The sequence below is a fragment of the Erpetoichthys calabaricus genome, chromosome 13 (genome assembly GCF_900747795.2).
Source record: "Erpetoichthys calabaricus chromosome 13, fErpCal1.3, whole genome shotgun sequence".
In the NCBI taxonomy this organism is placed as follows: Eukaryota; Metazoa; Chordata; class Cladistia; order Polypteriformes; family Polypteridae; genus Erpetoichthys; species Erpetoichthys calabaricus.
The window spans coordinates 99970854-99987111 of record NC_041406.2 but is presented as its reverse complement, the minus strand read 5'-3'; the positions used below and the strand labels follow the sequence as shown (position 1 = coordinate 99987111).

General features: G+C 40.7%; 1 protein-coding gene across 2 annotated transcripts in view; it reads right to left on the bottom strand.

The window, feature by feature from the left end:
* Positions 1-16126, bottom strand: part of smim13 (small integral membrane protein 13) — a 30551-nt gene extending 14425 nt beyond the window's left edge. Inside the window, exons 1-2 of one of the 2 annotated variants that reach the window (XM_051935858.1) lie at positions 16030-16126; positions 12168-12245 (exon numbers count right to left, since the gene is read on the bottom strand). In XM_051935858.1, the coding sequence (XP_051791818.1) occupies positions 12168-12245; positions 16030-16093 (142 nt within the window). In that variant the 5' untranslated portion in view covers positions 16094-16126. Of the gene's footprint in view, positions 1-8907; positions 9293-12167; positions 12246-16029 lie in introns of those variants that run through there. The other variant, XM_028817326.2, reaches the window with a different exon arrangement.
* Positions 16127-16258: the final 132 nt, after the last annotated feature.

Here is a 16258-nt window from a genome sequence, read left to right as displayed (position 1 = left end):
TTGGTCCGCATTGCCGGCAGTAAGTCGAACCCATTTCCAGTGAGAGTTGGACTCCGCCAGGGCTGCCCTTTGTCACCGATTCTGTTCATAACTTTTATGGACAGAATTTCTAGGCGCAGCCAGGGCGTTGAGAGGGTCCGGTTTGGTGGGCTCAGGATTGGGTCACTGCTTTTTGCAGATGATGTTGTCCTGTTTGCTTCATCAGGCCGTGATCTTCAGCTCTCTCTGGATCGGTTCGCAGCCGAGTGTGAAGCGGCTGGGATGAGAATCAGCACCTCCAAATCCGAGACCATGGTCCTCAGCCGGAAAAGGGTGGAGTGCCCTCTCAGGGTTGGTAGCGAGATCCTGCCCCAAGTGGAGGAGTTCAAGTATCTCGGGGTCTTGTTCACGAGTGAGGGAAGAATGGAGCGTGAGATCGACAGGCGGATCGGTGCGGCATCCGCAGTAATGCGGGCGCTGCATCTGTCTGTCGTGGTGAAAAAGGAGCTGAGCCGCAAGGCGAAGCTCTCAATTTACCAGTCGATCTATGTTCCTACCCTCACCTATGGTCATGAGCTATGGGTAGTGACCGAAAGAACGAGATCGCGAATACAAGCGGCTGAAATGAGTTTCCTCCGCAGGGTGTCTGGGCTTTCCCTTAAAGATAGGGTGAAAAGCTCAGTCATCCGGGAGGGGCTCAGAGTAGAGCCGCTGCTCCTCCGCATCGAGAGGAGTCAGATGAGGTGGCTCGGGCATCTGATCAGGATGCCTTCTGGACGCCTCCCTGGTGAGGTGTTCCGGGCACGTCTAACCGGGAGGCGGCCCCGGGGAAGACCCAGGACACGCTGGAGGGACTATGTCTCTCGACTGGCCTGGGAACGCCTTGGGATTCTCCCGGAAGAGCTAGAAGAAGTGGCCGGGGAGAGGGAAGTCTGGGCATCTCTGCTCAAGCTGCTGCCCCCGCGACCCGACCTCGGATAAGCGGGAGACAATGGATGGATGGATGGATGGATGGATGTTTTACACACATTCAGATGACACTGTTGGGTAAGTCTCAGTCACTCTCTGATGCACAGGTGGGTTTGATGAAGAGATTCTGATATGTATCTAAATAAAAGTGATATTTATATAAATTGTACTTACATAAAGTACTCCTGTGGATAGGTTAATGATCTTCTTATGTATCATAAAAGAAATCTATGGGAATTGCGCATCAGGAATCATACCATCTAGCCATAAAAACTTCACCTTGATTAGCCCTAAAATACCTGGGTGAACCAAAAATAACTGAAAGGCTAAAAGAGAGATTTACATTTATGTAAAGAACGTTATCAACTATATTTTGGATTATATTAAAAGAAAAGGGAACATTAATTTGATCTTTCAGTGAGTTTCTGCATCATACTAGCCACATTATTTTCCATCTGCTTGCACACAACAGCCAAAAGTCATGAAAACTAAATCACTTTACAGGAAATGTATTAAACAAATAAATACAATTTCTCAGGGATAACTGAAAAATGAACTTCATGTTCAATAATTTTATGAGTTACATTTTCTTCAAACATTAGGTAAATCGAAGATTAACAAAAGTCCCTAGGCTTGATGGAATTTTGCTAGTAGCATCAATGAAATTAAAGACATTTTCTAAACCACATTTCAGGAATCATTCAAGATGTGGGAAAGAATAAACATCATACACCAAAAGTCAATAATCAATACAAAAATTGATAGCCAAAATTAATATTTCTGATGAACAGACAAGCAATCTGACTGAGATGAGAAAGAAAAAAATTAATCTCAGGTAAAAATGTAAAATTACATTTTTTCTTGTGGGGTATTCCTGCTGATATTATTTAACATTTTCAGAATACTCTCGTACTCACTTATTCTGTTCCAATCCCCATTTAAGGTGAACAGAGCAAAATGCTGCCAAGTGTTTCTTCAAAATGAGAAGGAGCGGGAGTGTGTGACTATGCCTTGAGGTGAACAAGCACCCCTTCCAGAGTTGGTTCCCCTATTATGACCTGTGCTCCCCAATAGACACTGATTTCCCACAACTATGGAAGGGTTGCAAAATGGATGAATGAAATAACTGCAGTTAAATATAAGTGAAAGTGTAGTTTTGGATGGAGGCTTTCCACATTCCTTAAAAATCTTCCTCTGGAGTCCAAAGACCCAAACAAAACAAACAAACAAAGTAAAACTCAGGAAAGAATGCATCAATTTGACAAAACAACAATGATCTTGTCCTTATATAGGAAAACAAAGGTATTAGAGCTGTGAAGAAAAACTCTAAAACATCCGTCATGGATATCATAAATTTCAATAGCAGAATTTGACAGGTTACACATTAGGCATTGAAAACAAAGTGATGGCACAATCATAATGCATAAAAACAATTTGTGATAAATGATGCTCTGTGGTCATTCTTTAGAAATGTATACCCTCTTCTGGAACTGGTCGACTCATTTTTCATTGATGATGCAATTAATTGCTGAGGAAGCACAATTCCTACAGAATCAATGCACTTCAAAAAGAAGCACAACTATGCCTCCAAATATGCTACCAACATACCAAGATGATGGGTTGGCCAAAATTCTGTTTCAGCAAGACCAAAGTATGATGCTCTTATTTAGTGCAAACGTTTCACTACCAAATTTTAATCTAACCTAATTTGCTTTGTTCCAAAAATTAAAATGGCAGGAAAAAAAAACATAAACCATGTAGGCAGGAATACTCAGAAATAAAAGGTGACTTTCTGTTCTTTGGTCTCATATACAGGTCTTTGAGGAAAACTGTGTAAACAGCAAATTTCACTGCTTCGGTGTTAATAAAGGACACTGTAAATAACCAAGTCTCACCTAGGAGTGGGCAGTAGGCACAAAAATTCACATTGGTGTAGAAAAATCTGACAGTTTTGGTAGATGCCAGTATAATGTACTTATGCATACTTTTTACACTGAAATCCATCTTTCAATAAATAACTCAGTCCAAGCACTTGCTTCAACAAAATCAAACACGTTTGATTTTATATTAAATCATAGAGGCAGGCTTGTGTATATGTGAGAGCTGATAACCAATGAGTACTCACCCAGAAGTGCAATGCATATTAGTGCTGTCATATTGAATGCTGCTTATATTATAATTCTAATTTTTTTTTTTTTTTTGAAAAAAAAAAAGGTCTTACTCAAAAGCAAAAGCTGAAACTCAACTGTAAAAAGAATGGTTGTTTGTTTTCCTCACACTAATTTTGGCACTGAGTTACTTCAGACATGCTATGCAAAGCTGCTGTATTTACAAATTGTTTTTGCGCTTCACTTTCACAATCAGCCTTTTGTAATTTTGAATGGTTAGCTTATTTTCATTAGTAAAACTTGGGTTTCCACTGGGCACCTCCAAAATAATAAAACAAGTCCACTGCCTACTGTTTGACTTCACTCGCTATTCTCACCCTGTCAATGTCTTACTAAGTTACCCATATTCCTGATCTAAAGCCATTTAAACTCCTAGTTCCTTTGGTACTTTTTTCTTTTATTTTTTAGTAGTTCTGGTTTAATTCCCTCAAAGTCTGGTTTATTTAGGTAGATGTAAACACACTAAGCGCACTTTGTTTGCGAAACAACTGTGCTGAGATGCACTGGAAAGGGTGGTCTCTATTTAGTGACAAGAGAACTTAAGAGTGGACCACATGAGGTATGAATGTGATCAGACACAGGATCGATCTAACTACATGAAATTCTTTACAGTATGGGTGAAATTGTGCATGCTGTGGTAGTAGTCACGCTAAGCTTCTGCTGTTGGTAATTAGGGAATCTCATTCAAAACATGAATCAAGGGTTAATATGGAGTATTAAAAACATTAAAAAGGTAGAACATAGGCACAGATACAAATGTAGCACAATTCAATATAGAAATCACACAATTACCAGTCAATCAGCGCAAGGCTAGCGCCTCATTCAGCCTAAGGTCCTTCCTCGCATGCAAGTCTATCACAATACATACAGAGCAGTTGAGAAACAAATAACACTGCTCTATGAGACTGCCAATTAAAGCCCCTAATGTTATACCACAAAGGTAATGTGCGCAGGTGGGCGTCCTGTCATTGCAATCGTTTTTTAAGCACAATACTTATACAGAAGCATGCTAACTTTAGTAGTAACTGTTAACCAAACATTATGACATTAACAAATATTTATAAGAGTGAAGATAGTAGCCAGATGATTTGAGATTAACTAAATTGAGGTTATGTGCATATGGCAGCTACTGGAGACTAAACACAGTAATTATTTCTGCTGTCATAAAACTGAAACACATCAGAGTATGCTCTCAGCAGAGCCCTCTTTTGTACACCAGCCTATCTGAAACAATTTAAGTAGACTTCCAATAGTAGTTTTCACTTAATAAGTGTCTTGCTCATTAAGATGTGTTTGATAAATAAACTAAATAAGCATGGAAAATGCACAAACACAACTGTTGTCAACCTTCCTCTATATTTTCCCGAGAAAAAAAAATTCCACCCAATGAAAGAAGTCCACAACACACCCAAGGAATGTTTATTGATACATTTAAATTGCTTGCAAGTTTGCAGTGTGAAACGCAACCAAACTAAGTACCAATGGAAACCGAGTAATGAATCGTCCACTGATGACAATAGCAGACGCACTAGGAGTGTGCTATTGGGCATGAAAGCACTATCCATAATTCCTGCCAATCAACTCTTGCTATGGAGGTGCCCTGTGCCCTCCCTAAAAGGGCTTTCCTCAGGGCCCCTCTACAACCCTGCTTCCCATTCCTCACAGCTGACCGGGCAGCAGTAAGACACATCACAAAGCATTTACATCACACGCAGGGCACCAACTTATTGTTACAAACGGGACCCGAACAACAATGTTCTAAGTGCTTTACATTTTTCAGACCAGAGAATAAAAAAATAAACACATACACATATGCATACTAATAATGTGGCAAATTGCAGTGCTGTCCTAATAAACTTATGCACTCAGCGGACAGCAACAGACTTAAACCAAGCCAGTAGTACAGCTGCGCAGGATTTTGATGGCTCTTGTAAAATATAATTGTCTGAGTACCACTAAGATTTTTTTATGCTATTGGTGCTGATTCTTGCTGTGGCTGTTACCATAAAAAAGTACACTTAACACCCAAAATTGTTTTCCTAAAATTAAATATACAGTATTCAAATATTTACTTATTTTTAATATGAATATTTAAATACTTGTTTGGCTAATTAGATAGCCCTAATTCATATAATGCTGCTAAGAGGGGTAAGGAATGCAGGTGTGCCAAAAAACACTAACAGAAAAAGAGGCTCATGTTTGTGATGCTTGGTCAAGTAAGACTGTGGCCAAACTTGCCATACCTAAAACGCATTCGTAAAGCGTCGGCCCTGTTGGGCAGCACATTTGGATGTCAGAAAAAGGGCAGGCTTCTGACACTTTGGAAATGTGAAACTATGCTGGAAAGTCATCCTCCGTGATTTCTGGTCATGACATCTAACATCCTCAGCAACAATATCAACAAGTTTGTTACCTCTGACTGCAAGTTGTGTAATGTGATGCTGGCTTTGCTAAACAACAGGTCTGTTAGCTTAAGAGCCAAATTTGTTGATTTTCTTTCTATTATAATAAAAAAAATCCTGGGATGAGACGAGACTTTTTCAGAGAGATACTTTCATGTCCCACGAGATGAGACTTTGTGCTAAGCGATTTAACCACGCCCAGGGCCAGAAATAAAAGACAAAAAGTAGATGACAAAATAGAACATCGTAAAGAATTCAAAAATGTTGGTGCGATATACATGCAGATCAGGTTAGAGATAATGAAAGTACTAAAATTTGAAAGTCACAAAAAAAATGATAGTAAAGATCATATTAGCGCAAACAAAGGGAAATTATTACTCGGTGAAATAACGGAACAGTGAAAAGAGATCGAATATATTGTTCAGATTTAAACTTTAAGTCAGAGACTTGTAGATTTGTGTTGCCATCAGGGAAAAGTAGCGTTTCTTCCCAATGAATAGTTGTATCCACAAGAATTAAAAGATTTGTTGTTTGGTGAAAGTGAAATCTACATATGCGAATGGCAGAGATGTGAAGTGGCTGACGTGTAGCACAGGCCGGGGGGGTTGGCAAGCAAAGCGAGCAGGGGGAAAGCCCCCTAGTACTTTTAAACTTATTATTCATATTAGCCTTGTATCTTTATGAAAAACTCCTTATGAACAACTTATTAGAAATGTGGCTTGTAATTAAAGACCAAGTTACACAGAAAAAGGAAAATTAGTAGAAAAACAACAAAAGACGGTTAAGTATTTAAAGCAAGGGCAACAAATCAAGATCACTATTATTCACCAGTACTTAATGTACAGGAATTTGACTTGGTAGGTTTGAAAATATACACATATTTCCAAATATCATAGATGTAAAAATCACACTGCTGTGCGTTTCTGAATGAAGAATAAAAGAAACACAAATCAGCTAATTAAATGAGATCAATTAATGATAAAATGACACATTGATTATGAAACTGGTCGGAACAAAAACCTGCAGCCACATGGGCAAGACTCTGAGTCACTGCTGTTAATCATTAAATAGTCAACAGCTTCACATAATGTCTTTGAGACACATAATCAGTCATTTAATGTGCATTGTGCATGCAGTTTCAGCCAGCAGAAAGAAGAGAGAAGAATGCACAGACGCGTAGCGGAAGGCAGAAACAGAGTATAATCAAAGTAACTCCTACTTTCTCTTTTGTTATCAATGCAGCATTAGCAGTACAACCAGAATTCCCTGTTTTAAGACAGGGCTGGATTTGTACACTGTATGTCTGAAATTAATACCCTGAAGATGTTAAAAAAACATCTAGGTGTTCTAATTTCTAACATTTACTTCATGTGATAAATAAAAATGCTGTAGGTAAAACAGTACTGTTTACAGTGCTAAGACTGGAAATAATCGGTCATCAGTGCAGAGTAAGCATGCACAGCTTTATTTGAAACACATGAGCTTTGCAAGTGGCCAGGGCATGTTGCACTCATGCTGCCTGTAAAATATAAAAAAGGATGTACACCTTTACAGAAGAACTCATTTTCATGCTCCCATCCACCTATTTTTCTAAATCCACTTTATCTTGAGCAGGGTAGCAGGGGTCTATCTGAGCATACACAGCAATGCAAATTAACATTCTCATTCACTCTCAGTATTACAGTTCAGACAAAACACTATAAAAGCAATTAATAAAAACTCAAATACTATAAAAAAAAAACAGCACAGAATATAATTAATCATATCCAATGATTAAATTGTACCTGGCATATGTATAAAAAAAAGTAAAATATATAACAATATTTTATTCCAAATGATCAGTTCAGCATCTTGCATCTATTTAAATCACAAGTCAAGTAACTCCTAGCAAACCAGCTCTTCTACTGGTAATAATAATAATTTCCTACAGGGTGACATCTCATAAAAATGTCCTTTTTATTATTCCTCAATACTTTAAACACACTTATCTAAGACAAACACCAAGATTTTTTAAAATAAACTCCTGTTGAACCATGGTTTGACTACTGTACAGTAGTTTTTATATTCTCCTCATAGGTTCCAGGGTTTTCCTTCCAAAATACATAAAGATATGGTACTAGACGGACAGAAACTCCATATTGCCCTAAATGAAGGAGTGTAAGGCAGTGCAGTATAACCCACTAGTCCACCACTCAGTGTAGGTCCATGAATATTGCCATAAACAGCAGAATAAGCACTTGTATTCTGCATCATTTCATTTGCTTAAGCTTGCTAATCACACTTTGTTCATGGCATTTCCATTTTGGCTAGAGAGCAACAGAGCTCTGTTTTGACAGAATAAGAAAACTATAATGAGCAATAATAATACATTTACAGCTTGCTTCCTTTGCTCTGAGTGCCTTGCACACCTACACTTTGCTGTAATCAGCAGAGTACAGGAAGAGCAAATGACTTGCTCAAGGTCATGCTGCAAGTTAAGAGTTGAAGCTGAGTTGACATCCTTGTGGTTTAAAATCAGATACTCTAGTCACATCGCTGCACAACACCAGACTACTCCAATAGGTGAGAAACCTTCAGAATCTGACATGAAGCAAAGATAAGTTTCCAAATGGCACAACTTCAAGGCATCATGTTTTTGTCTTTCACACTTAAGTTGTCAATTTGGAACACGTAACAAACAAACGAACAGTGAAGGTCAGCACACCAATCAGCCTGTCAGACACATAACCATAAGGAGTTTCTCCATGTTTACTTTTTCTTTTGATTTCTGTCTCCTGGGATGCACATTCCTTTGAGGATATCACCCTTCTATACAAATTACTGCCTCTGCTTTAAATACTACTGCACATTAAAATTAAATTGAACATATTGTGTTGCACCTTCAAAAGGATGTTGGTGCAAATGATGGCTGGACTGATTTCCAGTTCACTTGCATGTTTGTGGAGTTGACATGTTCTGCATGTGCTGCTATAAAAATGTAACTTTGGTGAAGGATGATAGGCGATAAAATTGCAACAGCGTCTCTGTGCCTGCCAAAGCCCGGCGACCCATTAAGGCCTAGTCTTTGCCATACACCATCTGCTCACGTGTACTTTATACAGGAACTTAAGGAAATGTTTGACAGTGCTCTGTGGATATGACATTCGAAAACCTGTTCATCTTATGCACATTACAGTATGTTCCGCGTTTCCAAAAAACAGCCCCCACACTTTAAACTTCCGCTCTGATGCCTACCCACCCTTCCAAGTTACAGGAAAAAAAAAACTGCCTTAGCTTGCACAGTCCGTGCTCGTCGAGAAGACAGGTGCCCTCTTTAGACTCCGCCTAACCTCACGATCCAGACGTCCGCCGCATTCTCGCCACCGGTCCTTTGAACAAAACCGACTTACCAAACAACATAAAGAGCAGGACACACGCGAGGGTGGCGACGATGACCAGCAGGGTGAGCCCAACGCTCTGCCACATTCTTTGCCGTCCGCTTGCTGTCTTCACTGAAGTTTAAGTTGCAGGCCCATTGGGGACGCTGCTCCAAAACGGACGTCTACTGAAGGTGGCAACAGTCAGTATACATAATTTAGGAGGTGTCAGGATCTGTAAACCATACATACAGCAGTACCAGCTATTACCGCAACTGTAGACAGTAAACACCTACATATGACGTCAAACTAATGCTACTTACTTCAAGACTAAATAAAAAATGTACACTACATCTACAGACCATAAACACACACACACACTCCACCGTATACAATAAGAGAAACCGTAAAACAAGAAACGAGGCGGGCACTCAATTCAGGCGCATGCGTCGTTCTTCGGCGAAGTGAATTTTGGGTATAGTAGTTCAAACCACCAATCACGTCGCATCAATACTGACGCTCAAAACTACGTTTCCCTGGAGCATGCGTGCGGGAGTTTTAATGTACCATTTTTTTAATTGGTAATAATATTTTCCATCTCATTAAATACGCTTTGTTTAACGTTTCCAGATTTTTTCGTTTCACGCTTTAACTGTTTTTAATTCCCGAGGAAAGAAAAATGATTTGTAGAGAATGGCTTATTTTGTTTTTAGATAGTGTTTGGAGCTGTTGAAAAAATACATAAATAATGCAGACTTTCAATTTTACGAGTAGTTTGTCAGTCAAAATTGTGCATTTTACTTAGGTAACATCCCTATCAACAGCAACACCCAAGAGTGCTTCATCTTGTAGCCATATTACCTGCGCTTCAAGAAAGGTATAAGCTGCCAGAAGCTAAGCATGTTTGGGCTTGGCCAGTACTTGGATGGGAAACCATCTAAGACAGTGCTTCTCCACCTCTGTGTCACTGGACACCCTAGCTGGGTCACCAGCTTAAGTTAAAAAAAAAAAAACAGCCATCAACTTAATGTTTTTGGGTGCTACTGATTGCAGAGTTTAGTTTTTGCGAATGTAAACTTGGTAAGATTTCTTTACTGAAGGTGATGAATATATGTCCATCTAGCCCAGCGTTTCTCAACCTTTAAGTATTTGCGACCCGAGTTTTCATAACAGTTTTAATCGCACCCCCCTAAGGTTTTTTTGAAAGGAGCCTACTAATACCAATTTGTTATTTTTTAATTAATGATATATCATTGATGCATATTTTATTATACCTACTTAACTTCTATCGACATTTATCTAACTCTATACTGTATTTATTTTTCTTAATGCATATTTTATTATACCTACTTAACTTCTATCGACATTTATCTAACTCTATACTGTATTTATTTTTCTAGTATCAGAATGTAGTTTAAATTAATTTGTTTTGGTTTCAATAGATGTATTTTTCATATTTTCGATTCTTGTTTTCTTTTTTTCACATCTTCGCGCCCCCCTTTTTGTTACTTCGCGCCCCCCAGATTGAGAACCACTGATCTAGCCATATATTGAACTTGCTTAATTCAGTTTAAGGGTCACAGGCACCAGATCTTGTCCTGCCATCATCAAGCAGTAACTGCGAATGGGACAAAAGTCCACTGTGCCACTTTAGTATTGCCAACATAAGGTACTTGTCTTTGGATTACTCAGAGAAAAACTGTTACAGAGAGAACATGCAACACAAATTGCAAACAAGCATAGATCTGAATGAAGGGTGCTGGACCACTGTGCCAACATGTGGTCCTATTTAAAATTAATAGTTAACACCCATGTCTTTGGATGTGAGTGGAAAACACATGCAGACATGGAGTTAAATTCCAAACTCCACCAAGACTATGATGGGAAAATGGGAAATCCTGGAGCTATGTGACAGCAACACTATTCATTCTGCCACCCTAAATCAAAACAAAACAAAACACAGTGGAGACCCCAAAGAATTTAGTTTCTATGAACCTGAGTTGGAAGTCATATCTTGGGCATGTATCGATGTTTAATTTGGTTCTGTAGGCTATTCCCTTGCTAGCAGTGTCTCCAGCTATTAGATTACTGTGACCAGAGCCATGTTAACAGCATTATAGGCCCCCAGGCAAAGCAGTGCACTGGGTCCCCTACCTACAAAACCACTCAGCAAGTCACAACATGCCCCCTATGCTCGTGGGGGCCCCAGGCATCTCCCCAGTGTGCCCAGGCATTAAGATGCCACTAACAGTGATCCCACACATTAGCCCAATTTTTAAAATTACCTTTGTATTTAAACAAACCCCATTTTACATGTCTAGGAAAGTAATCTCACACGAGACAAAAAAATAAGAATTGGGGAATTGTCCCTGTATAATGTCCATCAATCTTCAGAAAAAAATGTAGTGAATAGTGATCAAAACCATAACAGTTGATGATACATGACAGTTGCAGGTGAGTATTTATAGAAAATGGCGACCGGAATGAAGTAGTTGTGGAAATGACGTCATGACTGTACGACCAGAAGTGACATCATCATGATAGCGATCGGAAGTGATATCATCAGGGCACGATCAGAAGTGACATTGCCAGAAAGTGCTGCAGGCGAAACTGATGTCATCTGATAGGGCTGGAAGTGATGTCATCAAGAAGTGCCCGGAAAGTGATGTCGTCCTTGGGAGTTGGAGGTGGAAATGATGAAATGGAAGAGGAGCCATTTTGGGTATCCAGGACTGTCCGTGACTGAGTTTGTTTATTGGAGAGAGACGTTAATACCCGATACTACCCCTTTGTCTCACGATCTTTCACTCACCTCCGGCCTTGTTGGTTGCCTCCTAAGCGCACGTGTGTGACAACATGTACCCACAGATTAATGCAAATCATTAACAAAAGTAATATTAACATAAACAAATCATAAATGAACAACAAAGACATAACAAAAGAATGTGAACCCGAGACAGCACTGTCTGAAATACAACACTTCTTTACTAATGAGCACATTAGTGGGTCTAACACTGTAATAGTTGCAGCCTTTCAGCATTCAGTGTCATTTTTAAGGTGCATATTCTGATTATCATTAATTGGTATTATTAAGATACAATTAAGACAGTGAATTTCACAGAAAGAAGCAAATTAAAAGGGAAAGTGATAAAAGAGAGAGGCATTTAAAACTATGAGAAAAATTAAAACAAAATCTATATTTCTTATAAATGTGCTTTTCTGAGTACCAAATAAGAAAAGAAAAAAAAATAACCAGCTAATTAAAAAATGAGATAAATTGGGGGTAAACTTACTGACGGACTGTGAAGCTGTTTGGAACAAAAACCTCCAGCCACAGGACGTTTCAGTGGCTGAATCTGAGAATAACTGATCTAGGCAAGAAGAGAATTTTAAATGTTTAGGATTGAGAACAGATATCTGAGTAAAACAAGAATAGAGAAAAGAAGACAAAGCCAGCACATGAGTATTAAAAGAGCCCAAGTCCATCAGGCTTCAGTTTTTTTTCCACACTGTGTACTATTTTTAAAGACTTATTAATTAAAGAAAATGAGATGTGATTAGATGAGATCCTGCAATGGATTGGCGCTCTGCTGTTCCTGCCTTGGGCCCAAACATTTGTTGGATAGGCTCCACCTTCCCTATAATCCTGCCCTGGATAACCGGGCTAAGAAAATGGATAAGAGTTCAGAGACTAAGGAGCTTCTGTCCACAGTCAATCTGCATCAGGACAGTGTCTAGAGATACATGATGCTCTATTGTTAATTCTCCTGCATTATTTATGTATTATATATTTTTAGAATATTAACTAATACTTGTATATGTTGATATCTATTGATATTTATAGAGTTGTAAATTTTTATTTTTTGTATTCTTCTAATGCACAGTCTTGGAGTTCAGCAGCAAAGCAATTAACTACATATTGTACTCAGTATAATTGTATGTGACAAGTAAAATTTGATTTGATCCATTCATTTATCGACTTTCTTAATCTGTTTATCCAGAGCGGGGTCGTGGGGAAGCTGCACTAACAAAAATAATAGTTAAAACACATATTATATATGAAATTGTGTTCATAACATCCATCCATCCATCCATCCATTGTCTCCTGCTTATCCGAGGTCGGGTCGCGGGGGCAGCAGCTTGAGCAGAGATGCCCAGACTTCCCTCTCCCCGGCCACTTCTTCTAGCTCTTCCGGGAGAATCCTGAGGCGTTCCAAGGCCAGCCGGGAGACATAGTCCCTCCAGCGTGTCCTGGGTCTTCCTCGGGGCCTCCTCCCGGTTGGGCGTGCCCGGAACACCTCACCAGGGAGGCGTCCAGGAGGCATCCTGATCAGATGCCCGAGCCACCTCATCTGACTCCTCTCGATGCGGAGGAGCAGCGGCTCTACTCTGAGCCCCTCCCGGATGACTGAGCTTCTCACCCTATCTTTAAGGGAAAGCCCAGACACCCTGCAGAGGAAACTCATTTCAGCCGCTTGTATTCGCGATCTCGTTCTTTCGGTCACTACCCATAGCTCATGACCATAGGTAAGGGTAGGAACATAGATCGACTGGTAAATTGAGAGCTTCACCTTGCGGCTCAGCTCCTTTTTCACCACGACAGACCGATGCAGCGCCCGCATTACTGCGGATGCCGCACCGATCCGCCTGTCGATCTCACGCTCCATTCTTCCCTCACTCGTGAACAAGACCCTGAGATACTTGAACTCCTCCACTTGGGGCAGGATCTCGCTACCAACCCTGAGAGGGCACTCCACCCTTTTCCGGTTGAGGACCATGGTCTCGGATTTGGAGGTGCTGATTCTCATCCCAGCCGCTTCACACTCGGCTGCGAACCGATCCAGAGAGAGCTGAAGATCACGGCCTGATGAAGCAAACAGGACAACATCATCTGCAAAAAGCAGTGACCCAATCCTGAGCCCACCAAACCGGACCCCCTCAACGCCCTGGATGCGCCTAGAAATTCTGTCCATAAAAGTTATGAACAGAATCGGTGACAAAGGGCAGCCCTGGCGGAGTCCAACTCTCACTGGAAACGGGTTCGACTTACTGCCGGCAATGCGGACCAAGCTCTGGCACCGATCGTACAGGGACCGAACAGCCCTTATCAGGGGGTCCGGTACCCCATACTCTCGGAGTACCCCCCCACAGGATTCCCCGAGGGACACGGTCGAATGCCTTTTCCAAGTCCACAAAACACATGTAGACTGGTTGGGCAAACTCCCATGCACCCTCCAGGACCCTGCTAAGGGTATAGAGCTGGTCCACTGTTCCGCGACCAGGACGAAAACCACACTGTTCCTCCTGAATCCGAGGCTCGACTATCCGACGGACCCTCCTATCCAGGACCCCTGAATAGACTTTTCCAGGGAGGCTGAGGAGTGTGATCCCTCTGTAGTTGGAACACACCCTCCGATCCCCCTTCTTAAAGAGGGGGACCACCACCAATCCAGAGGCACTGTCCCTGATGTCCATGCGATGTTGCAGAGGCGTGTCAACCAAGACAGCCCTACAACATCCAGAGCCTTGAGGAACTCCGGGCGTATCTCATCCACCCCCGGGGGCCTGCCACCAAGGAGTTTTTTGACCACCTCGGTGACCTCAGTCCCAGAGATGGGGGAGCCCACCTCTGAGTCCCCAGGCTCTGCTTCCTCATTGGAATGCATGTTAATGGGATTGAGGAGGTCTTCGAAGTACTCCCCCACCGACCCACAACGTCCCGAGTCGAGGTCAGCAGCGCACCATCCCCACCATATACAGTGTTGGCACTGCACTGCTTCCCCTTCCTGAGACGCTGGATGGTGTTCATAACAATTACTTATTAATGCTCTGAAATTTCGATGATATCCAGGGTGCCCTGTGAGATGAAACACCTTCTGGGAACACTGGTAACACCAACACAGCCCTTGGCGACCTTCAGGGCCTTGTCACGGAAGGTCTCCCACATCACATTAGGATTTGCAGTCGTACCTAAATCTGAAAGTTCCTCACAGAAACTTTGTGCAAACTCATTAGAAAGAGCCTGTTCTTGGAGTCTGGCCAAGTCCAGGCTCATTTTCCTAGTAGGTGGCTGGACCAGGCCAAGGGGTCACCCACGTAACACCTGACTGTGGCAGATAGAGGGTCATTTCCAGAGCGTGGGACTGGACCGCGTGTCTGCCTGAGGGTCTGCAAACCAGGATCCCGAGTTGTTTCGTCATGTAGTGGGTGCAGCAACACACTGTATCAATGCATGCTCCCCAACTTGACTTGACTTGCTCTGAAATCACTTCAGTCCATATGAGGAAACCCCCACATATGATATACCCCTTGACTTATCTTGATGTCTGGTTATGCAAGATGTCGAGCTTTTTTTGAGTTCCCAACTATGACAAATATCCATTACAAATAAGAATATTTAGACTTTAAACATTTAAATTGAAGCACACATTTTAATATTTAAAAAAAAAAAGACAAACTATTTCTGTTTATCATGTACTTCTGCCCAACAAAGTAAACCATTACATTTCTTATGAACAATCTTAATGTGGGCAGCTTATATGAATTCAGAATTTTTACATCTTTAAATGATGTCCAATATCTTGTTCCAGGTTGTTTATTGCACCATCAGAAATCAGTTTTCTAATACCTGGCCTGGCAAAATTGCACAAATACATAAAACAGGCCCCAACTTTTGATAAGACTTTGTCAAACTACTTTGTTAAACCAAGCTTAATATGACGCAGTGGTGGCACCATTATGCTTCTGGCACTAATGCCCTGACTGCTGAGCCAGTATGACACACAAAACCATTAGGACTCCAAATACTAACCAACCGTGCCCATTGTAGCTAATTATCTTTATAGGATTTTCAAAGCTTTAAGCATAGATTTTAACATTATATTAAACTTATACTAAATATCATTAAAGTAAAATATTGGTATTTGATTAATTATAGTGTGAAAAACAATTACCAACACACTGTAATTGACAGCTAAAAATGTGATTAACGCAAAAAATGTTACATGATGGAGTAAATTTTTGAATTCAGCGCCCAGAAACATTATATTTGCATCAGTAATCAAATGATTTTTTCAGTGTACCCGTCTTTAAATGTCTTAAAATAAAAGACTTTAGAACAATTGTTTTATTAACCGTAACTAAAATATAAATTACCATCACTTCCTAACCCGAGAGGAAACCATTGAAGTGGTAAATCACACTGTAGTGCTGCAGTCATCAAACGTGTACGTGACCATGAAAATATAATAATACGTCAAAAGGCAACCATCAACGTAATGACGTTAGCTGACGCGTTCAATTTTCCGTTTTCTTCGTTTACAATTGCGCGTTTTATAGGTTACGGCCGGAAGCATTTATGACCTAAATGGCATTCCATAGGGAA